This window comes from Eriocheir sinensis, chromosome 15, assembly GCF_024679095.1.
Source record: "Eriocheir sinensis breed Jianghai 21 chromosome 15, ASM2467909v1, whole genome shotgun sequence".
NCBI classification, from domain to species: domain Eukaryota; kingdom Metazoa; phylum Arthropoda; class Malacostraca; order Decapoda; family Varunidae; genus Eriocheir; species Eriocheir sinensis.
The window spans coordinates 15,527,437-15,554,615 of record NC_066523.1 but is presented as its reverse complement, the minus strand read 5'-3'; the positions used below and the strand labels follow the sequence as shown (position 1 = coordinate 15,554,615).

General features: G+C 45.8%; 3 protein-coding genes and 1 long non-coding RNA gene across 9 annotated transcripts in view; 2 read left to right on the top strand and 2 right to left on the bottom strand.

Moving 5' to 3' along the window:
* Window positions 1-3,305, top strand: part of LOC126998949 (sodium/calcium exchanger 1-like) — a 36,075-nt gene extending 32,770 nt beyond the window's left edge. For all 3 annotated transcript variants that reach the window (XM_050861239.1, XM_050861237.1, XM_050861240.1), the window contains one exon: window positions 117-3,305. In XM_050861239.1, the coding sequence (XP_050717196.1) occupies window positions 117-333 (217 nt within the window). In that variant the 3' untranslated portion in view covers window positions 334-3,305. The remainder of the gene's footprint in view (window positions 1-116) is intronic.
* The window catches only part of LOC126998950 (uncharacterized), a 204,955-nt gene extending 197,008 nt beyond the window's left edge, over window positions 1-7,947 (bottom strand). For both annotated transcript variants that reach the window (XM_050861241.1, XM_050861242.1), the window contains exon 1: window positions 4,273-7,947. In XM_050861241.1, the coding sequence (XP_050717198.1) occupies window positions 4,273-4,364 (92 nt within the window). In that variant the 5' untranslated portion in view covers window positions 4,365-7,947. The remainder of the gene's footprint in view (window positions 1-4,272) is intronic.
* Window positions 7,948-8,152: 205 nt separating this feature from the next.
* LOC126998947 (adenosine receptor A2b-like) lies at window positions 8,153-26,915 on the bottom strand. Its single transcript, XM_050861236.1, has 8 exons — window positions 25,897-26,915; window positions 24,017-24,167; window positions 20,950-21,174; window positions 17,393-17,487; window positions 15,591-15,734; window positions 11,265-11,426; window positions 8,933-9,123; window positions 8,153-8,821 (listed from the first exon to the last, which is right to left on the bottom strand). Exons 1-8 carry the CDS (start codon window positions 25,972-25,974, stop codon window positions 8,620-8,622), a joined length of 1,248 nt encoding a protein of 415 aa, XP_050717193.1. The 5' UTR covers window positions 25,975-26,915; the 3' UTR covers window positions 8,153-8,619.
* Window positions 12,239-13,562, top strand: LOC126998948 (uncharacterized). Of its 3 annotated transcripts, XR_007753077.1 has the most exons (4): window positions 12,239-12,320; window positions 12,684-13,319; window positions 13,373-13,425; window positions 13,475-13,493. It is a non-coding gene; the product is annotated as an uncharacterized LOC126998948 (long non-coding RNA). The 3 variants fall into 3 exon arrangements; XR_007753079.1 differs by lacking the exons at window positions 13,373-13,425; window positions 13,475-13,493 and adding an exon at window positions 13,528-13,562 and having other exon boundaries at window positions 12,240-12,320; XR_007753078.1 differs by lacking the exon at window positions 13,373-13,425 and having other exon boundaries at window positions 12,240-12,320; window positions 13,475-13,559.
* Window positions 26,916-27,179: the final 264 nt, after the last annotated feature.

Genomic DNA, 27,179 nt, shown 5'->3' with positions numbered 1-27,179 from the left:
GAAACGGCTTTTATCTCTCTCTCTCTCTCTCTCTCTCTCTCTCTCTCTCTCTCTCTCTCTCTCTCTCTCTCTCTCTCCGGCACACACTAATCTTCCCTCCCTTGCCCCCCCGTCAGCCTGGCCTTCTCGGTGACACTGTTCTGCGTGGAAGCCCTCGTGGCCATCGCCGTCATGATGATTCGGCGACACCCCAAGATTGGAGGTGAGCTCGGCGGGCCCAGGACGCCGAAGTTGGTCACCTCCGCCTTCTTGGTCTTCCTGTGGGTGTTCTACGTCCTTATGTCCACCCTCGAGGCCTACAGCTTCATCCCCTCAATTGGAACAGCCAAGTAGGCGGGCTCCCTCAGCCCTCACTTGTTGCACCGTGTTAACGGGCTGTCGCGGACCGGAGACCGCCGCCTCACCAACGCCCACAGCGCCAAACTTGCATCTCGTCTTTGCACAAACTTAGTTCAGCGACAGTGAAAGAGTGGTGCTCCAGCCACTACCGTCGTTTACAACTGTGGCCTCGCCGTGATGGTGGCCCCCCTGGCAGCGTGCCCCGGCCACCCCAGCACCCAACCCGCCGGCGGCAACGTCAGTTGAAGCCGGTGGCCCCACCAAACCTCCCGGCGGCTACACCAAGTTTTTGGCAAGATCAGACAGAGAAACATCCACCCTCATTCCTTGTATGTTAAGATCATTTGTTTCTTTTCGGCAGCACATGGACGATTGTTTTCACCGAGTTGCTACTGTGTGCTCCCCCTCCCCCCTTCCCCCGCCTCCTCCGAAGTGTCGCCTCGTTAATAACACTCGTTGTCTCGCTTAGTTGACACTCCATCACCGGTACTGCTAGTTTGACTGCTTGACATCCCCCTCCTTCAATGCCTCACCGCCACCCACCCTTCCAACCACCACCATCACCTCCGACACCACCACCATGACCATCACCGCCACAAAACCACCCCCACCACCACTACCACCACTCAGCCGCCGTAGGATCGTAAGTCTCGTTGGGATCGTGGAGTACAAGCCAGCCAGTCACTCACTCAGTCAGTAGTTTGCGCATAATTAATTGAAGCGGAAGAAAGTGTGTACTAATCAAAATATCTGGAAAAAGCTAAACCATTCAGATGAGTGCCTTCATATCTCAAAATACTAATTATTATAATCTTTTTGAGGTCCACTAGTCTCGCTTTTTTGTTTCTAGAGGCCAGACATGGACACTCGCTGGCCAGACCACGCTGGACCAGCCCTGTGTTTGAAAAAATAATGTAGCTACTACTACTACCATTACTACTACTACTATTACTACTACTAGTACCGTAATTACTAGTGTCAACACTACCACTACTACTACATTACTACTACTAACACTACTTCTGTCACCTCTTGCTAACTACTACTACGACTACTACTTCTACTACTACTACTACTACTACTACTACTGATACTACTACTGATACTACTACTACTACTACTACAACTATCATGCATAAATAACTCAGAAAGAGTTATCCCGTCATCCATCACATTTGTTATTCATCACACCCTTCATCATCACCCTGAGAAGCGTGTTATTATTATAATTATTATGATTCTCTCTCTCTCTCTCTCTCTCTCTCTCTCTCTCTCTCTCTCTCTCTCTCTCTCTCTCTAATATATGTATATAGAAAATATACATATAGATAGCTGAATGGATAGCTTTTCCCATTCTCTTGTTTTTTTTCTCCCTCACTTTCTCTATCTTTGTCTCTTACGATAAAGAAAAAAAAACATTTGAAAAAAAATCGAAGAACGTCATTTTCGTTGGGAGTGTTACATGTTTTATGTTCGATAAAAAAATGTTGAATGTTACTCTATTATTATTGATAAGGTCCACAACCTTTCTGGGTAAAACGATGGAGCAATCATCAGTGGGTATTCTAGGTAATATGATTGTCAAATGTTACAATGCTGAAACCACTTACTTCCCGTTTACTTCTGTATATGTGTATGTATGTATGTTCTTCCCCTACGCCCCCCCCCCCCTTCTCTCTCTCTCTCTCTCTCTCTCTCTCTCTCTCTCTCTCTCCCTCATAAAATTTTCTCCCCCCATGCTGCTCTATGGGTCAAGTATTAGTCTCCTTCTTTGGTCTCCGTAAGTCTCTGTATATACTCCTCAGAACTTGCTCTGTAAATAGATTGTTGTATAAAAAGTTCCGTGACCGACCGTAGTCAGTTTTGTACGCGAACCGGAATCTTTCAAACGTTGATATTGATGAAACACACACAACTCTTGCCAGTCGAGAGTTCTTATAGCCGGTGGCGTCAACACCATTTTCTTAGTCAACTTACTCAACTCAGCTCGCTCGTAACTAACTCCGGAGCGACAGCAAACTAAAAGACAAAACCAAGCCTCCATTTTCTTCTCTTTTTTCCTCATTATCTTTCTCTCGTTGCCAGGCATACTCAGGATACAATATGGTATACCTCTTCCCACCCACCTCTTTCTACCTCTAAATATGCCCATCTTCGTTCTGAATTTCTCTCTCTGCCTATCGATCTGTCTCAGCCGCCGCCTTCACTTGTCCCGCTCACGAGGTGTTTGAAAGTCTGCCGTGATCCTAACAGCCATATTTTCTGGAGCAAATGGTCGTATGTGTTTGTGACGGAGTTTTTGACCCACGTGGCTTCCCTCCGAGTCCCGCGCCGCTGTGTGCCGGGACAAGGCGGAGCTGCACGATGACGCCGACTTAGAGAGTAGTTCTTGGACAGCAACACTATTTTTTTGAAACTTAGTTGATTAATGATAGTCGATGAATGGCTCCAGCAGGTGCAGCTGACACACCTGGGGGATCATATATATATTATCACGTTCAGCAGCATAATAATATTTCTGAACATTTTTTTTTTCCTTGTTGTTGTGTTCAGAGTTTTTCATTTGCTCAGGCCCGTGTTGGCTGCACACTTCAGCCAAAAAAGTATTAAGTCTCGTAACCATTAAACAAATAAAAAAAATGTCATGAAGTTTGTCCTTTTTAATAAAAGTGCCAACGTTAGCGTGAGGGATACGTCGTCAGGGCAAAATAACTAAAGGAAAAAAAAGAATAAGAAAATGCGACGCTTGTCATGTTCGGGGTGTGTGAGAAATCTTCAGAAAGTTACTACTAAATAAACTTTAGGAACCTCCTCGCCGCGGCCACTCGCCTGCCGCAGTGGCCGCGCTGCGTCTCTCAGCGCCGTTTTCATTAGTCTACCAGGAACAACTGACATGCATTTTTCCTCGTCTATGTATTCTCCTTGCGTTTCTTAAAGTTAGCAATAAAAAGGGTATAACAAAAAACTGACGTGACTTATTTTCCTATACAAAGCCGGGATGTGTTGAGGGCATCGTCGAGTTCCCGAAAAGTTTACGAGAACCAGGACAGAGCGAGGCGTTTGGTCACTCCTGCGTCTTCTACGTCTGCATGGGAGGCACTCGGTCCTCCTTGCATAAAGTTACCTATTAGTTGCTACTACTACCACTGTTACTATTGCTACTAACATTACTACAACTAATATGTATTACATGTAAAAGTGAAGTACACTTGTTAAACAAGTTTTCAGTGTTGCTTGAATGGGGCAGAATTATATGAAACTATTTGTGAAGCTTCGTATTAGTCTTGCCCTCTCGTCGAGCAGCGCTTGTCAGGCTACATGTCTTTAACGGCCGTTTAACATGTAGCTTATATTCTTCCAGTGAATAACCTGTGGGCATAGCGACACATTGTCTTCATGAGTAGGAGCGTTGCCCCAAAAAACCTTTGCAGATGTGAAATATATTAATTACCCTATTGCAGTTCAAAAGCTTTTTTTTTTTTTAGGTGAGAAGCAGTAGTTCTGCAGATTAATCGCCTTTCACCCCAAAACACCTTCCCCGCACCACCATCCCTACCCCTGTACCTGTAGTTGCCCCGGTCACTGCCACACTCCCACCCCTCGTCACCACCACTATCATTTTACATATTAATGGATGGCCCAGAGGTTCGTAATGGCTATGGAACAAAAAAAAAAAGTATTTTTATATTAAGCCGTCACATCCACCACCTTAGCACGATGGAGTTTGTGAAGGAGTCATTGGCGCCTCTAGTGTGGCGCCCTCAGGCGGGGTGTGTGGAGCGAGCAATTAGAGCAATGTCGGACGAAACGACTCATTCCCTAATAAATAGCCTATTTACCTGAAGGGTCTCAGGTCATCTTAACGGGCCACCTTCTTACTTTCCTAGCTGACCCAATATCAAAACTGAAAGGAAATCAGTATTGAAGACTTACCGCTCCAAGCAGCACCAGGAGGCGCCCTCTGGCCGCCCGCAGGCCCCACAATCCAGCCGGCCAGACGGCAGGCCAGCCGCCTCCCTGCCCATGTGGAACGCCCCGCCCCGTATTCCACAGGTAATGTTCCGCCCTCTCAATCACCTTTCATCACACAAAACACAGAAAAACTTCAGTCTCTCTGTGAATAGCAACTGAAGGTGTCCATATCCGTCTCGGTGTGGGTAAGAGGGTGGGGTGAGGTGAGAGGCGGCAGCGTGGTGAAGGCAGCCATTTCATGCATGCCCTCTTACCTTTCTTTCGGCACGCGGGGACATGCTGGTTTGATGGCAGTCTTATGTGGGCCAGTAAGCACTAGGATACACTGTTGGCGTGAAATTTGCTCAGCACGGAGAACAGTATTTCACGGCTCGGTAGCTAAACGTAGAATCCTCGGCGGACGATATCGCTCACTTCTGCGTGTTGTTGGTTAAACTGCGGTGACCGGTGAGTCGGGTGAGACGGTGACGATGATTGTTTGTGAGAGGTTGCCATACACCACTAGACGCAAGCAGCATCAACACCTCCCTCTCGCTGCATGCCACCAACACACGTCAGGGATATTCCTGCTTCCTGTGTTCTTTCAAGGATATAAAAAAAACATGACAGAAGGCAAGATTGCTCCTGAAACAGTACAGCTTTTATACATATCAATCATATCAATACAGTCCCGTTGTCATGCAGAGTGAGTACATAAATTATGCAGTTCCAGGGAGCTGTCGAGCGAGCCGAGATTCTCAGTGAGAGATTCGAACCACATCTGAACACCATTGAATCTGAAGCCTCTTAGCCTCATGACGATTATGTAATGGAGGCACAGGACACGCTAATGCACAACATTCATGATGTGGCCAGGCCTGAGACGCAGCGAGGGTGCCCACTCCCCAGAGTTGACGCTACGAACCACCTCATGAAACTTTCACCTCTCTCTCTCTCTCTCTCTCTCTCTCTCTCTCTCTCTCTCTCTCTCACACACACACACACACACACACACATACACAAACCTGCTCTTTCTCCCTTTCGTCACCTGTCCTTCCGCCCCCAATGTTTGCACAACACTGTGGTGGGGTACTTCAACTCCCTCTAACCCCAATCCTCTCAGCCTCAACAGCCAGACTTATACAATTTGACAAGTGGCCGTCCTCCCTTTCTCGCCCTGAAAAAATGTATTACCTTGTTTACCTCCCTTCCAAACACCACCAGCTTGCCTTGTCGTAAGCTCGTGGGTAAAGATAGGGCATTAGGTAAGTAGCAGGAAAAGACAGCGAGAAAGGAAATGTTTAGTAAGTACAGTACGTTAGGGGGTAGGAATGACGGTGGGAAGGGAAAGGAAAGGAAAATAAGCCAAATATGTGCCTAAGGGTGGAGATAAACGACGCTTCAAAACGAATGTGAATGGTAAAATAAATGAACAGGAGAGGAAGGAGTGGCGGCGAGGTAAAATGAAGACAGCGGAAGGATCAAAAGTAAAGAGAAAGATAAAAGGAAGCAGAGAGGTATAGGTAAAGTCAAGACTACACACTATTAGCTGCGCTTGGCCGCAGTGCTTATCTCCGTCGCACTGGCCTTTGATCCCCTGGGATACAGCGTTAGTGCAGTATCTGGGTCATCACAGTTTACCATCCCCAGGTTTCCCCAGGTACCCATTTATTAACCTTTCCGAAAGGAAGGATGAACACTTGTGTGGGCTGTGCGCCCATTGCTCAGGCCAGACCCGAAGATTGGTAATTAGGCATGCTAGATAGGAAAACATGCAAAAAATGAACGGCCAATAAACGTGAAATTGTGAAGGTAAGAAGAAACAAATGCGACGATCAATAAACTAGAAAGATTGGGAGAAAAGCAACAACTTGGAAAGGATTACAACATAATATAGGGGGTTTCTATTTTTAGGAAAGCGAAGGAGATAATCAGGAGCATGACCAAACAAAAAAGAAAGCACAGAAAATGCTGCTCCGACAAAAAAAAAATAAAGGAGAAATTCCTAAAAACGTAGTCAGATTAGATTGGGAAGGTGGAAAGAGGTGGAAAGGGGAAAAAAAACTAAAGTGAAGGGAAGTGGGAAGGTGGGTAGAAAAAGAGAAAGGAAAGAAAAAGATGGTAGTTGTTGGGTGTGGGAAAGGGAGAAACAGGAGGGATAGGAAAAGAAAAAAGAAAGAGTGTATGGATGTGTGGTTAGCAAAAAAGGGAAGGAATGGAAAGGGAATAAAATACACCAAGCGTTCAGGTCGAGGGAAGGAAGGAATACAGACGAAGGGAGGCTGTTCCGGAGTTTACCAATAAAAGTTATATTCAGCAAGAGCCACAAGACCACACGTGCTCGTTTACGCAATCGCCGCTCCACCACCAGATGACGCAGACGAGACAGTGTTACAAACCCAAAAATAGACCCCTAACACACACACACACACACACACATTGCCTCGCCTAAACACTTTCCACGGTCTTCCTCAAAAGCGTCGAGGGCAGCCAAATAAACAAATGAGCAGAGGTGTCGTCACAAGGCATCCAGTGACTCCCCAGGTCCTCTCTCGTGCCACCTGGAGGAGTGAGTGTTGAGGCGACTTCCGATGAGTAAGGCCACGTGAGAGGAGGAGGTACGTAAAGGTGGAATGAGGTAAAAGGGAGGAATGTACGGTAAGGGAATGGAGAGGTAAACAGGAGACTAGAAAGAGGACGGGAGAGTTTTAGTTAAGAAGACAGAGGAGGAGGAGAAGGTAAAAAGAAGGAAAGGATGGTTATACGTGGAAGTGGAATAAGAGAAAGAGAGGGAGTGTCAATGGAAGAGGAGGAGAAAGGAAAGGTAATGGTGAAGAAAACGGTGTCGATGAGATAGAAGGTAATGAAGAAGAGGTGAAGAATAAGAGGAGACAGTAGGGCACGTGGAAGAGGCGGAAGAGGAGATAAAACGAAGGAAGGGATTGAATGGCATGTGAAGGATAAATGAAGGAGGGAAGGAGGAGGAGGAAGAGGAGGAGGAGTGAGTGTTAATGAAAGGTAAAGAGAGGGAAGGGGAAGAGGATGATGACAAGGGGGAGGAGGGAATGGTTTCAACTAAGAGGAGGGAAGAAAGGGAAGTGAAATATGGGGAATGAGTGGTGAAAGTTATGATCAAAAGGTGGTGAGGGCGGGGAAGGAACGGGTGAGGTGCGTCATCTTAAAATTAAAGTTTGATCAGATTTTGTACTACTTCTTTTAATCAATTATAACCTCTTCTCTGGAGCAATATTTGGAGGTCTTTTTTTTTTAACTTCATTCTAACATTTGGACAGGAGGAAAAGGAAAAGAAAAGATAGATTGTAAGAAAGAAGGAACTGGGAAATGAATAAAGAAAAAAGAAAGAAACAAAGAAAGAAAGAAAAGGAAGGAAGAAAGGGATGAAAAGAAAGAAAGAAAGGAAGGGATGGAAAGAAAAAAAGAGAAAGGAAGGAATGGAAAGAAAAAAAGAGAAAGGAAGGAATGGAAAGGAAAAAGAAAGAAAGGAAGGGATGGAAAGAAAAAGGAAAGAAAGGAAGGGATGGAAAGAAAAAAGAAAGAAAGGAAGGGATGGAAAGAAAAAGGAAAGAAAGGAAGGGATGGAAAGAAAAAGGAAAGAAAGGAAGGGATGGAAAGAAAAAGGAAAGAAAGGAAGGGATGGAAAGAAAGAAAGGAAGGGAGGGATGGAAAGAAAAGAGAAAGAAAGGAAGGGATGGAAAGAAAAGAGAAAAAGGAAGGGATGGAAAGAAAAGAGAAAGAAAGGAAGGGATGGAAAGAAAAGAGAAAGAAAAGAAGGGATGGAAAGAAAAGAGAAAGAAAGGAAGGGATGGAAAGAAAAAAAAGAAAGGAAGGGATGGAGAAAAAAAGAGAAAGGAAGGGATGGAAAGAAAGAAAGGAAGGGAGGAATGGAAAGAAAGAAAGGAAGGGAGGGATGGAAATGAAAAAGAAAGAAAGGGATAGAAAGATCGATAAATAGAGAAACAGATACAAAGACAGATAGATACATAGAGAGACGTCAACTGATAGATAGACAGATAGAGGGATAAATATGAAGGAAATAAAGAAGGAAAGCATGGAAGGAAAACAAGGAAAGATGGATAAAAATGAAGGAAGTGGGTAAAGAAGGAAAGAAAGAAGAGAAATATGAAAATACAATCTGTTTTGTCTACGTTTAAATCAAAAGATAAATACATACTACATACATAAATATACAGCTGAAGAGAAACATAACATAAATTTATGTTAACAAATCACTAAATAATTACATCAGACTGGGTGACATGGCCTTGACTCCCGGATCTGATAGAGGAGTGGGTGACGTGGGCGGGGGCTTCAAAGAGTGAGGGAGGGGTGACCTGCACGAGTGAGAGCGGGGTGGGCGGCGGAGGCGGTGGCGACTTTGGATACTGACAGTCGACTGGTGGCGGCGTGCGGCAACTGCGTCTCAGTTTCTGTCTCATCCTGTGTTCGAACCGGATGCGACCCTTTGACCCTGTTGTGACCCTGCATGGACGCCCGGACGCCATCCATCAGCCTGCAACACCACCGTCATCACCATTAACCACCACTGCACACCACCGAGGACGAGGGCGAGCGAGGTAAAAAAGATGATGATCAAGAAACAGAATGGGACCCGAAAACTCACCTTTGGAAACTCGAGGTGGTGTAGGTAGAGAGACTGAAGGAGATGGTTCTGTGGGACGTGGTGGAGCGGTGTTCAAAGATTACTCTGTGCCTGGAGGACCGCCCGCAGCCACATAGGTCCATCCACATGGCCCCCAGAGCCTTACGCACAGCAGGCAACCGCACGGCGTAGATGAAGGTGTCTGTGAATACCTGTGTGGAGGAGAGTGGATGTGTTGGAGTGTGGTATGGATGAGGCGTGTATCTATTTTTCTATATGTCGATCTTTCATTATCTTTATTTTTCTTTCTTTCCGTTCCTTCTTTCCTTCCTTCCGGTGGATGTCAGCAGATGAGGTGCGGTGTTCTGTAGCCCGGTCGTGTTACAGTCGGTTCACGCAAGTCTGAAGTGAGCATCATCGTGCGCTGGCAACCTGCTGTCACGGCGTGTCCGATTTCGTGGATACTGTATGCTAGCCTACGCATAGTAAACAGTCGTCAGTGTCAATAATATGCAGGCAGCAATAACAAATACCGTCAATTATAGTCGAGTTTGAGTTAAGATAATATTAGTAATGTCACAAATAGTTGTTTTGTTAATTTACAAGATCGCTGATTATAATCATTAAACAGCCTTGAAGCAGTCCACCACTGAGAAAATTAGCAGGCTTTATATTAACAAAACAGCGGTTTGCTACGTAACTAATATTTTTTCAACTCAAAATCGACTATAATTGACGGTATCTGTTACTGCTTGCTGCCTGCATATTATTGACACTGACGAATATTTACTATGCACGAAATCGGACACGCCGTGTGACAGCAGGTTGCCAATTCACGATAATGCTCACTTTAGACTTGGGCGAACCGCCTACAGTGTGTGTTATGAGTGAGGTGTGTGTATGGGAGGGAGGGGGGGCGCCGAGCTAGTGCGGCAAGGTATTGTGTGAACACAGATAGCTAAGTTTGGATAAAGGCAGGTGTGAATGAACCTGGGCGTCGTGATATCGGTTCTATTTCTTGAAGGTAAAGGTAAAGTTGGGGGCATACGCTATAGCTGCGCGTGGCCTCGGTGCTCATCTCCGTCGCGTTGTCTCTTGAGCCTGTGATGGGAGGGAGCCCGTCACCCAGGGACACAGGGCCAGTGTGACATCCGGGTTACCACAGTTTACCTTCCCCAGGTTTCTCCAGGCACCCATTTATCGACCAGTCCGAGAGGAAGGATGAACAGCTGGGTGAGCTGCACGCCGACTGCCCGGGGCGGGATTCAAACCCGGGCCCGCGGAGTAGTAGCCAGGCACGCTGACCACTAGACCAAGTAGGCGTGAAGGTAGATACTATATACAATGCCGTTTTAGCAGGGAGAATAAAATGTTGAGAATCTCGGTTTAAGGATATGAGAAAGGAAAGGAAATAGAGACGATTTAATAATTAACGAATTTCTTAGGCATTTAGGGTTTAAAATTTCCATGTATGCACAGGCTGAACTAGGAGGAGGCAGAGGATGAGAAGGAGAAGAACGCGAAGGTGCTAAGAAACGAAAAGGAGAGGCAGACACATTACAAGAAAATAAGGTAGAAGAGAAAAAAAGAAAGAGTAGGAAGAAAGGGAAGAGAGAAGGGTAGAAGAGAAAGGAAGGGAAGAGAGAGAAGGATAGAAAAGAGAGAAAGAGGTAAAAGGAAGGATAGCATAATTCATACCTTGAGCGGGTAGAAAAGTTGAAGAAAGAAAGAGGGCTAGGAAAGAAAGGACGACAGGGGTAGCAAGGAAAGGGAGAGAGAGAGAGAGAGAGAGAGAGAGAGAGAGAGAGAGAGAGAGAGAGAGAGAGAGAGAGAGAGAGAGAGAGAGAGAGAGAGAGAGAGAGAGAGAGAGAGAGGAAGGAGAGACAGGGATAGATGGAAGGATAGTGAAGTTCGTACCTTGAGCGTGTAGCGAAGGTTGAAAATAGAAAGGTATAAAAGAGAAAGGAAGAAAGAGGAGTAGGGAAGATAGAAAGACAGAGGGGTAGGAAGGAGGACAGAGGGGTAGGAAGGAAAGAAAAAGAGAGGAGAGGAAAGAGAGAAAGGGGTAGAAGGAATGATAATGAATTTCGTGCCTTGAGCGTGTAGGGAAGGCTGAAAAAAGAAAGGTAGAGGAATAACTGAAGAAAGAGGGATAGGATGGAAAGGAAGACGGAGCGGTAGGAAGGAAAGGAAGAAAGAGAAGGAGATAGAAGAGTAATAAAGGAAGAGGGGTAGGAAAGAAATAAAGACAGAACGGTATGAAAGAAAGTGCGAGAGAGGGAGGAAGGAAAGAAAGAGAAAGAAGGATAGAAAAGAGTGAATGAGGCGGAGGGAAGGACAGTGAAGTTCGTACCTTGAGTGTGTAGAGGAAGTTGAAGGCGGCCCCGAGGTACATGCTGGTGGTGATTTCGAGGTCCGGGATGAGGCACTCGTCACATACCAGCACGAACTTGACCACGGCGGGACCCCAGCCCAGGAGGAAGGTCACCACGAACATGGCGGACAGGCGGACCATCTGTGTGGGGGGGAGGCACTCCATTTATTTTACGGTAAAGGAAACGGATCAAAGGTAAAAAAATAATACTAAAAGGTTCCGTAATGCGTTGCCCCCCCCCCAAAAAAAAATGAGATAACAGAAGCGAAAAAATAGGAACTTGAATTTAGTTGTATAGTAGATGTCTCCTTGAAAGTGTTAAGTCGTAGGAAGAAGAGAATATATCTGAGTATATCTGAGTAACGGGCTTTTTTTTTTTTTTTTTACTTTTGTTACCTTTTTTTATGCCCTTGAACTGACTCCTCTGCTGTAAAAAAAAATAATAAAAAAAATAAAGCGGGAGAGTTATTCAAGAGTTTACCAGTGAAAGAAATGAAAGGGCGAAGCAACTGGTTACAACTCTTGCATTAGTAAGTTGAATAGCAAAAGAAAATGCATAAACAGAAAGTCCTGTGTAGAGAGGCCGCGGAAAGAGGTGCTAGCATAAAGTTAGCAAGTTCAGAAGAGCAGTGAGCAGGAAAACAGCAATAAAAGACAGCAGGGGTATGAGTAAGTTGGAGAGCATGAGAAAGAGCATAAATAGAAAGTCTGGTGCAGAGAGGCCGTGGAAAGGGATGAAAGCATAAAGTTACAGGTTTAGAAGAGCAGTGAGCAGGAAAACAGCAATAAAAGACAGCAGGGGTATGAGTAAGTTGGACAGCGAAACAAAAGGCGTAAGCAGAAAGTCTTGTGCAGAGAGAACGTGTCATTGGATGAAGGCATAATGGTTAGCAGATTCAGAAGAGCAGTGAGCAGGAAAGCAGCAATAAAAGACAGCAAGAGTGTGAGTAAGTTGGACAGCGAAAGGGAATGGGCGAGGAAGGAAGGAAGGAAGGGACAGCTTGTGATATGGGCGTAAGGGAATGGCCGAGGAAGGTAGGAAGGAAGGGACAGCTAGTGATATGGGCGTAAGGGAATGGCCGAGGAAGGTAGGAAGGAAGGGACAGCTTGTGATATGGGCGTAAGGGAATGGCCGAGGAAGGAAGGAAGGAAGGGACAGCTTGTGATATGGGCGTAAGGGAATGGCCGAGGAAGGAAGGAAGGAAGGGACAGCTTGTGATATGGGCGTAAGGGAATGGCCGAGGAAGGAAGGAAGGGACAGCTTGTGATATGGGCGTAAGGGAATGGCTGAGGAAGGAAGGGACAGCTTGTGATATGGGCGTAAGGGAATGGCCGAGGAAGGAAGGAAGGAAGGAAGGGACAGCGAGAGATAAGGACGTAACGGAATGACACAGGAAGGAAGGAAGGAAGGGACAGCTTGTGATATGGGCGTAAGGGAATGGCCGAGGAAGGAAGGAAGGAAGGGACAGCTTGTGATATGGGCGTAAGGGAATGGCCGAGGAAGGAAGGAAGGAAGGGACAGCTTGTGATATGGGCGTAAGGGAATGGCCGAGGAAGGAAGGAAGGAAGGGACAGCTTGTGATATGGGCGTAAGGGAATGGCCGAGGAAGGAAGGAAGGAAGGGACAGCTTGTGATATGGGCGTAAGGGAATGGCCGAGGAAGGAAGGAAGGAAGGGACAGCTTGTGATATGGGCGTAAGGGAATGGCCGAGGAAGGAAGGAAGGAAGGGACAGCTTGTGATATGGGCGTAAGGGAATGGCCGAGGAAGGAAGGAAGGAAGGGACAGCTTGTGATATGGGCGTAAGGGAATGGCCGAGGAAGGAAGGAAGGAAGGGACAGCTTGTGATATGGGTGTAAGGGAATGACCGAGGAAGGAAGGAAGGAAGGGACAGCTTGTGATATGGGCGTAAGGGAATGGCCGAGGAAGGAAGGAAGGAAGGGACAGCTTGTGATATGGGCGTAAGGGAATGGCCGAGGAAGGAAGGAAGGAAGGGACAGCTTGTGATATGGGCGTAAGGGAATGGCCGAGGAAGGTAGGAAGGAAGGGACAGCTTGTGATATGGGCGTAAGGGAATGGCCGAGGAAGGAAGGAAGGAAGGGACAGCTTGTGATATGGGCGTAAGGGAATGGCCGAGGAAGGTAGGAAGGAAGGGACAGCTTGTGATATGGGCGTAAGGGAATGGCCGAGGAAGGAAGGAAGGGACAGCTTGTGATATGGGCGTAAGGGAATGGCCGAGGAAGGAAGGAAGGAAGGGACAGCTTGTGATATGGGCAAGTAAACGGTTCGATTGGCCGAGGAAGGAAGGAAGGAGGGCTACAGCGTCTCCTATGGGCGTAAGGGAATGGCCGAGGAAGCCAGGAAGGAAGGGACAGCTTGTGATATGGGCGTAAGGGAATGGCTGAGGAAGGAAGTTGAAGGAAGGGACAGCTTGTGATATGGGCGTAAGGGAATGGATAGGATGAAGTGAAAACGGAGGGTGATGATGAGGAGGAGGGAAAGAAGGAAGATGGTAGATAGGAAAAAAGAGGAAGAGGAAAACTAAGAGCAGAAAGAGAGGGAGACGGAGGAAGAGGAGGAAGAAAATGATAAAGCTGTGAAATGAGAGGAGGCAAGAGGAGAGACGATAAGAGGAGGAAAAGAAGTAGGAAGAAGCAAGCAGATGAGAAGAGGAAGGGGAAAAGCGGAAAAGGCAGAAGGAAGGAACCAGGCAAAGTGTGCAAAAAAATAATAGGATGAAGTAAAAACGGAGGTAGAGGAGGAGAAGGAAGATAGGAGATGGGAAAAAAGAGAGGTATAAGGAAAAGTGAAAGGAGGAAGAGGCGAAAGAGAGGTAGGAGAAGGAAGCGATGTAGGTGGAAGAGGTGGAAAGAACTGATAAAGCTATGAAATGGAAGGAGGTAAGAGGAGAGACGGAAGAAGAGAAGAAGAAGGAAGAAGCAAACAAATATGAAGAGGAGAGAGAGAGAGAGAGAGAGAGAGAGAGAGAGAGAGAGAGAGAGAGAGAGAGAGAGAGAGAGAGAGAGAGAGAGAGAGAGAGAGAGAGAGAGAGAGAGAGAGAGAGAGAGAGAGAGAGAGAGAGAGAGAGAGAGAGAGAGAGAGAGAGAGAGAGAGAGAGAGAGAGAGAGAGAGAGAGAGAGAGAGAGAGAGAGAGAGAGAGAGAGAGACGGAAGAGGCAGAAGGAGGGACCCACCAACATGTGAAAAAATGGATAGGATGAGGTGAAAATAGAGGAGAGGAGGAGGAGGAGAAGGAAGCTGGGAGATAAGGAAAAAGAGGGTTCTGAGAAGAAGTAAGAGAAAGAGGAAACGGAAGCGAGGAAGAAGAAGGGAGAGAAGGAGGAAGAGGAGGAGGAGGATAGACATGATAAAGTTACGAAATGGGAAAATAAAAAAAGACAAGAGACGAAAGAGGAGGAGGAGAAGGAAGAAACAAATGAATTAGAAGAAGAAAGAGAGAGAGACAGGAGGAAGAGGCAGAAGGAGGGGAGACAGAAAGTGAGGGTGGGGAGGAGGAGGGGAAAGGAGTATAAGGAGCCTACTAATGGAGGAGCGATGACAGGCAGAGAAGGAGGGAGACGACAACGAGGAGGAGGAGGAGGAGGTATGGCCCCGAGAACCCCTAAGCACGATCGAAGATGAAGGAGATCAAAGAAGAGCCCCATTAGCGTTGACTCTTCACCTTGCATCATCTCTACCTATTTTTTTTATTTTTTATAGTACAGCGCGTTTTTGTCGAAGTGTGAGAGAGAGAGAGAGAGAGAGAGAGAGAGAGAGAGAGAGAGAGAGAGAGAGAGAGAGAGAGAGAGAGAGAGAGAGAGAGAGAGAGAGAGAGAGAGAGAGAGAGAGAGAGAGAGAGAGAGAGAGAGAGAGAGAGTGTGAGAGAGAGAGTGAGAGAGAGAGAGAGAGAGAGAGAGAGAGAGAGAGAGAGAGAGAGAGAGAGAGAGAGAGAGAGAGAGAGAGAGAGAGAGAGAGAGACGAAGGGAAAGAAGGAAGGAAGGAAAGAAAGAGAAAAGAAAAAGAAAAGAAAGAAATACAAAAGAAAAAGAAAGGAAGAAAGAAAGAAATGGTTCCCAGCTCTCTAATAGACGAAAGGAAGACAGAAAGATACAAACAAACAAACAAACAAACAAACAAACAAAACATGGTTCCCTGCCCTCTATCAGACTAGGCACAGCGAACTCGAACTCAAAGGAATGACCGAAAAATGAAGACCTTGTAACGTGGACGTATAAATCTACTGAGAACAGGTCCTCCAACAAGCATGATTCTACGGGGAAGGGGGGGGGGGGGGGGGATCATCTCACCTTGACGTTGAACTGCTGAATGCCTCCCAGGTGCGTATCCTGCAGGTAGACGGTGCGTTGCCTCAAGAGATAGAAGATGTGGCAGTACACGAGCACGATGACGAGGGTGGGCCCGAAGAACACACAGAACCACACCAGGCGAAACTAAGCGAGGGCGGGAGGAAGAAAGAGTTATGGTGGGGGGAGGAGAATAAAGGTTACGAGGGGAGAGAAGGAAGATTATTTGGGGGCTGAAGAACACACACACACACACACACACACACACACACACACACACACACACACACACACACACACACACACACACACACACACACACGAAGCAGGACTGAGGGAAGGACGAAGATAACGAGCCTAAGTAAAGCGTAATGATAATAACAATAATAACAATAATAGGTAGTAATAATAAAAAGATAAATAAATATAATGATACTACTACTACTACTACTACTACACACACACACACACACACACACACACACACACACACACACACACACACACACACACACACACACACACACACACACACACACACACACACACACACACATATTATTATTATTATTATTATTATTATTATTATTATTATTATTATTATTATTATTATTATTATTATTATTATTATTATTATTATTATTATTACTACTACAACTATTACTACTACTACTGTTACTACTACTACTACTACTACTACTACTACTACTGCTATTATTACTACTTTTGTTGTTGCTGCTACTATTAGGTACTACTACTACTACCACTACTACTATATAGTACTACCACTAATACCACTACTACTAATACCACTACTACGACCTCCATCCATTAGAGTTGCGTTGTGACATTATTAAACGCGTTCTTAAGCTAACAGAGCATGTGGTTGACACGGCTATCAACCACCGTCGCCTCAAAGTCCAGGTCGGCAATGTGGTTGGTTTTGGGTGCAGGTGACCTGGTTCCTCTCAGGCAGACCAAGGCTGACCTCAGGAGGGAGAATGACAGGTTACATCTCACCCAGGCGACCACACTGCCTCTCGGCTGCTGTTTCTTATCCGCCACGGTTTCGGCGAGTTTTGCGTTGAAGCTCTGTGCCCTTCATCACATCCCTCCTGACTTCGTGAAGACTAGCAGGGTGAAGGCGCCCTGGTCCACATTCTGTATTCTTTACTCGTACGCTCTTTTTTTCTCCTGTTCATTCCTTCTGTGGGCTGCATCGAGGGTCAGGTCTCTATGGCAATGGGCCATGGGATCAAAGATCCTTATGTCAGAGTACGCCCTTTGTTCGCGAGTCCAAAACCCTCTGGCGCTAACATCCACTCGTGCATCGTTCTACCCATTTGCGAGGTGTTCGCCTTGCAGAGGAAGCAGCATGGGCTCCACGGTCACGTCGTGACAGACTTCTTTTAGCGACTGAGCTGTCACGTCTCTCACCTCATCATGTCTCATGCAGACAAAGCCTCCTGTCTTGCATGTCATGGCATGATTTTGGTTGAAGGGTGAGCCACAGGTACACATATTCGGGAGTCCATCCACTGGCCAGCCATACCTCAGGGCAATGGTATCTGTGAATTCTTTCATGTTTAAGCTGAAGCCTTTTGTCCTGATAGGTAGTGTGGTTAGCCAGTACGACGCGCCCACTTCCATACTACTGCTACTGCCAACTCAAACTGACACACAGTAATCGATTAAAGCTACAACTATGAACAATTCGCACAAGCTTTAATAACAGACTCCACTCCTCGCACTCCTCCGTCACCGTTTTAGTACAAACACAGAAAAGCACATGTGCCGGGACTCACCGTCACTTCCCGCTCGTAGAAGGCATTGTTGCTGCACTGGTGAGACTGGTAGCCATGCCCCGGCACGCTGGCGAACACCACGGCCACGCCAACAACTGTCAGGGGGCAAACACACCTAGTATACCCCTCATTGATACCACATAAACTTCATCTGCCATTGATATCACTACTATTACCATTAAGAGTGATATTACCACCTCTTTCTATCATTAATACCATGACATCAAAACCACTAGTATCACAACCCTAACAAAATCAACACGTCGAAGTAAACACCGAAAACAAAAGCTTAATTGGTAACTTGACGTGCAAAGGAATACAGAAAAATGGAAAGATCGCCTCTCCCTCCAGGTAGTTCACACAGGTAGACAAGCATTCAAGGTGTTTGGGAGATTACAGTGAACTCGTTACGATACGTTCATGAGTTATAGAAAGTGTAATAACGTGTTATGATGCTTTACATATTAACGTGGACCCTTGAAGGTATATGTATAAATTTTACGTGGAAGTCTAAAATTAACTTATCGTTTACACTATAGACTCCCTCTGAGATATTGTTTGTATGGTGCGAATTATACAAAGAGCGAATTATGAAAATAAGATGAATACGTAGCCTGATCTGATTGATTCCATATGTCCCCTTCTTCGAGATAGTGTCCTCAAAGTGTGTGTGTGCGTGTGTGTGTGTGTGTGTGTATATATATATATATATATATATATATATATATATATATATATATATATATATATATATATATATATATATATATATATATATATCCCGCTACTCGCTGCTCCTAAAAAAGAAACAAAAGAGGTGGCCGAAAGGAAGATCAAATACGGGAGGAGAGGTGTCCTGATACCCTCCTCTTGAAAGAGTTCAAGTCGTAGGCAGGAGGAAATACAGATGAAGGAAGATTGTTCCAGAGTTTACCAGTGTGAGGGATGAAAGAGTGAAGATGCTGGTTAACTCTTGCATAAGGGGTTTGGACAGTATAGGGATGAGCATGAGTAGAAAGTCGAGTGCAGCGGGGCCGCGGGAGGGGGGAGGCATGCAGTTAGCAAGTTCAGAAGAGCAGTCAGCGTGGAAATATCGATAGAAGATAGAAAGAGAGGCAACATTGCGGCGGAATTTAAGAGGTAGAAGACTATCAGTATGAGGAGGAGAGCTGATGAGACGAAGAACCTCCACTCTGTCCAGAAGAGCTGTGTGAGTGGAGCCCCCCCACACATGAGATGCATACTCCATACGAGAGCGGACAAGGCCCCTGTATATGGACAGCAACTGTGCAGGGGAGAAGAACTGGCGGAGACGGTACAGAACGCCCAGCCTCGAGGAAGCTGATTTAGTAAGAGATGAGATATGAAGTTTCCAGTTGAGATTTTGAGTTAAGGATAGACCGAGGATGTTTAGTGTTGAGGAAGATGATAGCTGGGTGTTGTCAAAGAATAGGGGATAGTTGTTTGGAAGATTGTGTCGAGTGGATAGGTGGAGAAAATGTGTTTTTGAGGCGTTGAAGGACACCAGGTTCTTCTTGCCCCAATCGGAAAAAATAGTAAGGTCTGAGGCTAAACGTTCTGCAGCCTCCAGCCTTGAGTCGTTAAGTTCCTGAAGGGTGGGTCTTCTATTAAAAGAAGTTGAGTAATGCAGAGTGGAATCATCGGCGTAGGAATGGATAGGACAGTTCGTTTTGGAAAGAAGATCATCAATGAACAACAGAAAAAGAGTGGGAGATAGGACAGAACCCTGTGGGACACCACTGTTAATAGATTTAGGGGAAGAACAGTGACCGTCTACCACGGCAGAAATAGAACGGTCAGAAAGGAAACTGGAGATAAAGGTACAGAGAGAAGGATAGAAACCGTAGGAGGGTAGTTTAGAAAGCAAAGATTTGTGCCAGACCCTATCAAAAGCTTTTGATATGTCCAGCGCAATAGCAAAAGTTTCACCGAAACGGGTAAGAGAGGATGACCAAGAGTCAGTTAAGAAGGCTAGGAGATCACCAGTAGAACGCCCCTTGCGGAACCCATACTGGCGATCAGATAGAAGGTCAGAAGTGTGTGTGTGTGTGTGTGTGTGTGTGTGTGTGTGTGTGTGTGTGTGTGTGTGTGTGTGTGTGTGTGTGTGTGTGTGTGTGTGTGTGTGTGTGTGTGTGTGTGTGTGTGTGTGTGTGTGTGTGTGTGTGTGTGTGTTACAAAGAAATAACGTGCTTGATGATTCATAATCATAGACCCTTTCCTATTTTGTTCCCAAGGCTGCATGTGTGTATTTTACAGAGAGATCTAACCTCCCCTGATGCCTTATACAGGCCCCTTTGAGACATTGTGCCCAATGTCAAAGTGAGCCATAATCTTCCTCGCAGTCGTAAAATGTGTTTTAAGCATCACCCTGCCAGGCCACACCCCAGTCACAGCCGTACCCACCCATATAGCCTGCCCTTCAAATTACTGTTTCTTGGAGGGCAAATAGTCGTGCCAGTCCTCTTAGTCATAAACTATGCTACAGATGGCAAGCCAAGCTGCGCCCCAGACCCCGTGGCCCCCAACGTTATGACTAGGAAAGGAGACAATGTGTAGCCTCTTCCTGTCTCTTTGATACCTCCGAGCTACCAAAATAAACATACTAACAATATGCCGTAGAGGAGGACCCAAGAGGTTGGGATTGTTGTCTACAATAACACAGGAAGAGGAGTTTAGAAATTCATAAGGAATTCCGTCACCTTGTGCTTCTTTAACACCTCTGAGTGAAAGTATCGGCAAACAAATCCCAAAGGCCTGTGCTTGCTGTCTGCATTAATTAACACGGAAAAGGAAGGACTACAGAGACACATTCTTCGAGACACGATGCCGAGGACAAATAGGACAGGAGTGACGTCTCGTTGGCTACATTGATACACAAAAAGAATATGTATATGAAACACGATGCCTGACGTAAACATGACACCAGTATCCAGTGGTATCAAGGCATAGTAAGAATGTTTGAGGCACGACGCCAGGCACAAATCACAAGTGACGTCATGAGGGAAAAATGCCAGTAACAAGCAGATGCCAGTAAAAGAGGAATCAAATTTGGTTCCAGAGTTGTCTTAATTCTCTCTTGAAAGTTTAACACCAGATTTTGTAATCGTCGTTTTAGTATTTAAGCTTTTTATTTCCATTTTTAGGACGGAGTTACTTATAAGTATCGGAATTTCACAGTTGAGTCGACGTATTACAAACCACTGGTCAAAAAAGACAAATCAGCCACATAATAGTCACTAAAGACTAATACGACGTTTAAAAAAGCCTTAAATCGTTAGGAGGAAAAATACAGCAGAGGGAAGGTGCTCAAGAGTTTACCGTTGAAATGGATGAAAGAATTAAGATATACTGGTTACCTTCAGCGTTTGGAGGTAAGAGTACTCATTAGGCGCCCTCCCCCCCTTTTGAAAGAGTTTAACCGCTGGAGGGGAAAAAAAACAGTAAAAGGAAAGATGGTCTAGATTTTATCATTAGAAGAGATGAGAGATCCAAGATGCTGCTTACGAACTCTTGCAATAGGAAGTAAGAACACTCACTGGGCACCATCCAAACGACGGCCAGCGTGAGTCTGAGGGCGGCGGGAGTGGCGGTGGTGTAGTAGTGGAATGGCCGTAGCGAGCCCAGGTAGTGACTCAGTGCCACCGCCAGGAGATGCAGCACCTGTACCACGATGCTGCCGAGCCTCAGCACCTCGATGGTCAGTGAGAGGCAGCCAGGCACCGGCACGCACAGCATTGTCCTCAGGTAGAAGTTAACCAAGTCTGTGTAAGGGGAGAGCTGTTTTAATGCGGCCCGTCATTTAATGCGGCGGTCCCCCCCGGATGAACAAGCTGGCTTAAAAAAAAGAAAAAAAAAAAAAAAAAGCTGCCACACACGGTTAGGTGGACTGACCGCAAGAGCTCAGTTCTCGCTCGTCTCCTCCGAGGAAGGGTGAATGAATGACTACTCCGCTAACCAGAGATGAGCTAGAAGTACTGGCTGTTGGAGCTGTTGCCGCTGCATATACAAATTGCAATAAAAGAGAAGAAAACGAACAAAGTGGCGCAAATAAAGACACACAAAAAAAAAACTTGCATGTGTTTGTTTTTCCCCCTCACAGATGCAGTCCATATACAGGGGCCTTGTCTATCCTCATATTGAGTACGCATCTCACGTGTGGGGGAGCTCAACACACACAGCTCTCTTGGACAGAGCTGAGTCGAAGACTCGAAGGCTCTTCATCTCATCAAATCCACTCCTCTTACTGACAGTCTTCTACCACTTAACTTCCGCCGCAGTGTTGCCTCTATTTCTATCTTCAGGTCCGTAATTTTGTCAGATTTGGGGGGGGGCTGGAAGGCATCATAGGTTATTGAGTGTGGGGAGGGAGGGAGTGCGAGCGAAAAAAGCATGCACAGCTGGAGGAGTTTTTTTTAATATCAAACACTTTTAGGGTCAATTTGAAGACATTAGGGGGGGCTATAGCCTCCCTAACCCCACAGAAATTACGGCCCTGATCTTCTGTCGATATTTTCATGCTGACTGTTCTTCTGAACTTGCTAACTGCATGCCTCCCCCCACAAGACCCTCCAATGCAAGATAAAAGTAAAAGCAAAGTCTTGCATAAGCAAAACAGACGAAAGAAGAGTAAGGATGAACAAACAAATGTTTCGGGCGGCAGCTGGACACCGCAGACGAAAACCTACCTTCCACAAATCGCAAATGGCGAACCGACCCCAAAACCTTCCGCAATCGCAAATCCGCAAATGTCCGGATATTTGCTATTCCGCAAACTTTAGAACTCAACTGCACTCTTCTACGATTTTGTATATTTTTACTACTAAGACGAGCCTAAATCATTATATAATGTATATTATAAGGACTTCTAAAAATGAGATCATAATGTATTGATTACAATCCTTAATAATTAAAGAAATATCACCATTATGTTCAATTTCTGTGTAAGATTACAATGCATTACAGTTACACTGCTGCATTATTCTAATTTCTTCAGAATATGGAATTATTTGTCAAAGGAAAAAGGGATAAATATCTTTCTCTCGTTATTTCTGAAGTTTCTATCCTTGTGTTCCCTAAATATAAGGCATTTTATGTTTTCATTTTTGCGCCACCGTGGAGCAGTGGCCAGCGTGCCTGCCTACGACTCCGCGGGTCAGGGTTCGAATCCCGGCCTGGGCAGTCGGCGGGCTGTTCATCCTCCTTCTCGGCCTGATCGATAAATAGGTGGTACCTAAGGAAATCTGGGGAAGGTAAACTGTGGCAATCCCGGATTTCACAGTGTCCCGTGTCCCGGGGTAATTGGTTCACACCTACCACAGGGTCAAAGGGCCAACGGTTCGGAGATGAGCACCGCAGCCACGTGCAGCTATAATGTATGCACCCACCTTTACCTTTAGCTATGTTCAAAGACAGAGGTGAGATATTATAATCATCAGGAGTCCCGTGAGGCATTGGGGGATGTTATTTAGTTACACTAATCTCTGTATAATCGATAAGCATAAGACTTTAGTTGCTTATTTGAGGAATCCATCATGGACTCGATTTCGCCGACTCCATTGGCACTGAGAATCTGAATCGCCGATTCCAATATCATCGATGGTTTATTGCCCAGCCCTATTTTGAACATAGGACCACCTGTTACTCGGCTCAGGTGGAGAGCTACGTTAGAGGTCATCGTGGTGTAGGTAAGGCCTGTTCGGAAGACCAGCTGTCCATATAATGGGCTGAAGAGTAGGTATGTGTCAGGCTTGTACGACCACGGCTGAAAGGTTTTGTGGAGAGAGGTGGCACTATTTGTTTATCTTCCTATGTAAAGGTGACGGACGGAATGAGTTTTCCCTGAAAATAATATGGCTCAACAAAGGCGTGCGTGGAATGCTCACAAGACCTGATAGTCAGTCAGTGTGCCTGAGTGTATTATTACGTGCGAGTGTGGTCTCACAGCACCCCCTCTCTTTCTCCCCGTCACACTCTCGTTGAAGAATACAAACTAACGTTACTGCGCCACGATTAGTCCCCACCACACCACAGTTATTGAAACGAGCTGTATTACCAGGCACTAGGAGTAACTGAGCCATGGCAGGCATTAGGAAAAGATTGAACAGAGCTTGAGTCACGTTGAGCTCGAAGAACGAAAAAACAAGTGGAACGTACCAGCATTCTTTTTTTTTCAAGTAAAGAGACTAAGAATTTTCTATCCTCACCTCAAATAATACCAACCAACCAATCAGCACGCTCTTTACATGAAATAACACCCATTCCTTCCTGTATTTTCTTGTATTTTCCTTAAGAGTACCGAAGAGACGATGCCCAAAAAATGAGCGTTCATTTCCCGAAGTGGAGCTTCATCTCATACAGGGTTCAGGGAGGTAAAAGAGTAATGAGGCATGAATTTACAAAGGAGAAACAAAATAAAGAAAAGGCAAGCAAGTCCAAATTGGAGAGAGAGAGAGAGAGAGAGAGAGAGAGAGAGAGAGAGAGAGAGAGAGAGAGAGAGAGAGAGAGAGAGAGAGAGAGAGAGAGAGAGAGAGAGAGAGAGAAAGTAAGGGAATAATAAAAAGAAATATCAAATAAATGAGATAAAATAACAAGTCGTCTACTCACACAGCGTCCAGATGAGGGCGAAGAAGGTGTTGGCGGCGGAGAGTGAGAGCGAGAGCCTGACGGAGGGGGACAGGGGCCTCTTGACCCAGGGGGCGCAGCACGTCACCAGGCAGCTCACCATGCTCGTCACCACCGTGAAGGCGATGATCACCTATAATACGCACACACACACACACACACACATACATGATTATAAACATTTAAACATACATATTCATAATTACACAGACACGCATATACAGTGTTGGGCGTCAGTAGAGAATAAAGCCTCCAGCGTCGGTGCAAACATTTTTTAAAAGTTATGCCGTCGACGTCCACAAAATTTTCACTGAGGTACCTACAAAGGCAGCACCGCAACGCGTATTCTCCTGCAAATGTGATAAAAAGTAATTAAAAATATATAATCATTTATTATTAAACCTTATCATGATTTGTATTGACTCGCCACCACTGATGTGGACACGTACACTACCTCACGGCGCGCCCTCCACTACACTATTCCATGCAGGGCTGACTGACCTGGGTATGGGCTCGTCTTTATTAGATCATGGAACACCGATTTTGGGTAAACCGAGCCGGCACAACTTTCGGCGTCACCTGAAGCGTCATCTCCCATCAAAAACTGACAGCTTATAGTGCCATAGGTTGAGAAGTGACGTCTGATTAGCAGAAAATGACAATATCCTTGACAATCACTGGAACATCGAGGCTCTAAAAACATCGAGAACCTCCTCTGGAATACTTACAGCCGAGCAACATCTGCTTATGTTCCGTCGCTTGTATTTATCACGACACAAGGTTATGCATTTAATATAATAATGTAACAAGCTACACTTGTGTCATTCCTAGTGGGTGCGGAGGGGGCGTTAGGTGGAGGAGGGCCGCTGTGGATGGTGTCAGCCAGGTCCGTCGACGATGTTTGGTGGCGGGAGAGGAGGTGGTAGTGACGAGAGGGAGTCCGTATAGACGACGGCCTTGCCCCTGCTGTGGGTGGTTTGGAGATGAGTGAGGGCTGGGTACACGCTCTTATAGCAGATGGAACGCTACCACCTTACTCCGATGAACTTCTCTCAGTTCATTGATCAGCTGTGGGACATTGTGTGTGACTACGATCTGGTCGTGGTTCCAGAACACCATCACTGTCCTGACATGGAGGTGCGACACCCGTCTCTGCAGCTGGTCTTCTATCCGGATGTGCTCAAGGCACACTTGATTCATGCCTTTGGAGCGCTATCTATGGACCATGAACTTGAGGATGTTCCTGTTGTTGGATTGTGTGGACTGTGTGGCGTCCAGTTCTAATGTTCTAAGGATAGAACACGCAGTAATGGATTTAAATTAGAAAAGTATAGATTTAGGAGGGAAATAGGCAGGCATTGGTTTAGTAATAGGGCGGTGGGGGAATGGAAAAGACTCAGCAATCACATAGTTAGTGCAGGGACGATAGCTTGTTTTAAGAGTAGACTGGGTAGCTACATGGATGAGGCTGACAGGTGGCAGTGAGGGGGAATCTGGAGCTGCCCTGTGTAGGCCATTAGGCCTCTTGCTGTCTCCCTGTGTTCTTATGTTCTTATGTTCTTAACACTTGTCAAGCACTGACCTGTTGATCTTACCAACGCAGGTGCTTTGATAATTTACAGAGATGTTCAGTTTGGGGGATGGCCTCTACGAACTCTTCTTTATACCCTGAATCTTGTGTTATGCTCTGTCTCTCTGCGTTGTAACCGTGTCAATAATAAATTTATTAAATTTAAATGAAGCGCACATAATTTCCTAAGCATCGCTGGCTTACATTCAATCTGACACAATGTTATCAGTGCACCGGTCATGATGCCATCATTAAACTGATATATAACACCTACGTTTCCGCCACCCCTTACCGGCAGAAACAAACTGTAGAACTCGAGCCGAGTGTTGCAGGACTCCACGTCACTGTGGCAGCAAGTGGAATTAGCCATGACGAAAACAACACCGTGGAGGCTGTCACTTTTTTCCTCTATTGTAGGTGAGAGAGGTTAGGTCCTGATGGTCAAGGAAACAGTCTTCACAATAGCTCACAGAATAGGTAACAAGCGAGAACAGGGACGGTATGAACAAGTATATTCCGCGTCAATGACCACTTTTATATGTAGTATCTCTCTAGAGTTGTTTTTCTTTAGTATTAATAGGCGAGAGTGTGTTTGCTTTAGCCGTGGGTGTGGTGAGGTGAGTGGGGCGGAGGCACGGCGTGGCCGCACCTGCCAGTGACCACCCCAATACTAAAAGTTTGTGTTCGCGCGGCGTTACCTAATCTGACGCGACCCGCAGCCTGTCCCTTCTTTGGCTGCCTTACGCCACACCTCCACGCCACCCACCGTACCCCCGGCACACACACATAAACGCATCACCAAAAAAGGGTTGAGGCAGAGGAACTACGCCAAGTTAGATTCACTTCCGATCTCCTTTTGGGTGTGTGGCAAGTCGAGGATCGCCAGCCCAGGACGCGAGGATTAACACAGCACTTTACAAAGCCATTTTTTTTTTTTTTTTTTTACGTCGATGCCTGTTGCGCCGGTAGGCATCTTCCTGGTGGGGCCTGATGGTCGGCCCAAGGCTTCTTCCAGGTGGGGCCTGATGGTCGGCCCAAGGCTTCTTCCAGGTGGGGCCTGATGGTCGGCCCAGCCCGTTCTGGCGCAGGCGAGTGTTTATAGTGGCGCCATCTTGCATTGGCTCATGCTGCCCCCCGGAACTCGTTCTTGATTCGTCCGGGTTGCTGGGTGGTCTTCAGGACATCATGTGGGTAGTTTTAAGCCACTCGGCGGTGACTGAAAAATCCGAGTGGTAGCGTGGGGATTCGAACCCGCGTCGTCCATCACGCGGTGAATGTGGGCCCAGTACGCTACCAGTTCGGCCACCGCCTACCCAATATATATATATATATATATATATATATATATATATATATATATATATATATATATATATATATATATATATATGTGTGTGTGTGTGTGTGTGTGTGTGTGTGTGTATATATATATATATATATATATATATATATATATATATATATATATATATATATATATATATATATATATATATATTTCTTTTTCTTTTTAGCATATTCGTACTTTCTTTTAAGACCCTGGAGGTGGCATTCTCTTACCCTCTCCCATGAATG

What these genes read in the sequence shown, in the direction of transcription:
- LOC126998947 (XM_050861236.1), bottom strand. Translation starts at nt 25,974, where the DNA reads ATGGCTAATTCCACTTGCTGCCACAGTGACGTGGAGTCCTGCAACACT. An exon ending in TTCAGCAGTTCAACGTCAAG is followed by an intron (nt 11,427 to 15,590) that starts GTGAGATGATCC and finishes CCCCCCACACAG; the next exon opens with ATGGTCCGCCTGTCCGCCAT. An exon ending in ACTTCCTCTACACACTCAAG is followed by an intron (nt 9,124 to 11,264) that starts GTACGAACTTCA and finishes TCCTCCACACAG; the next exon opens with GTATTCACAGACACCTTCAT.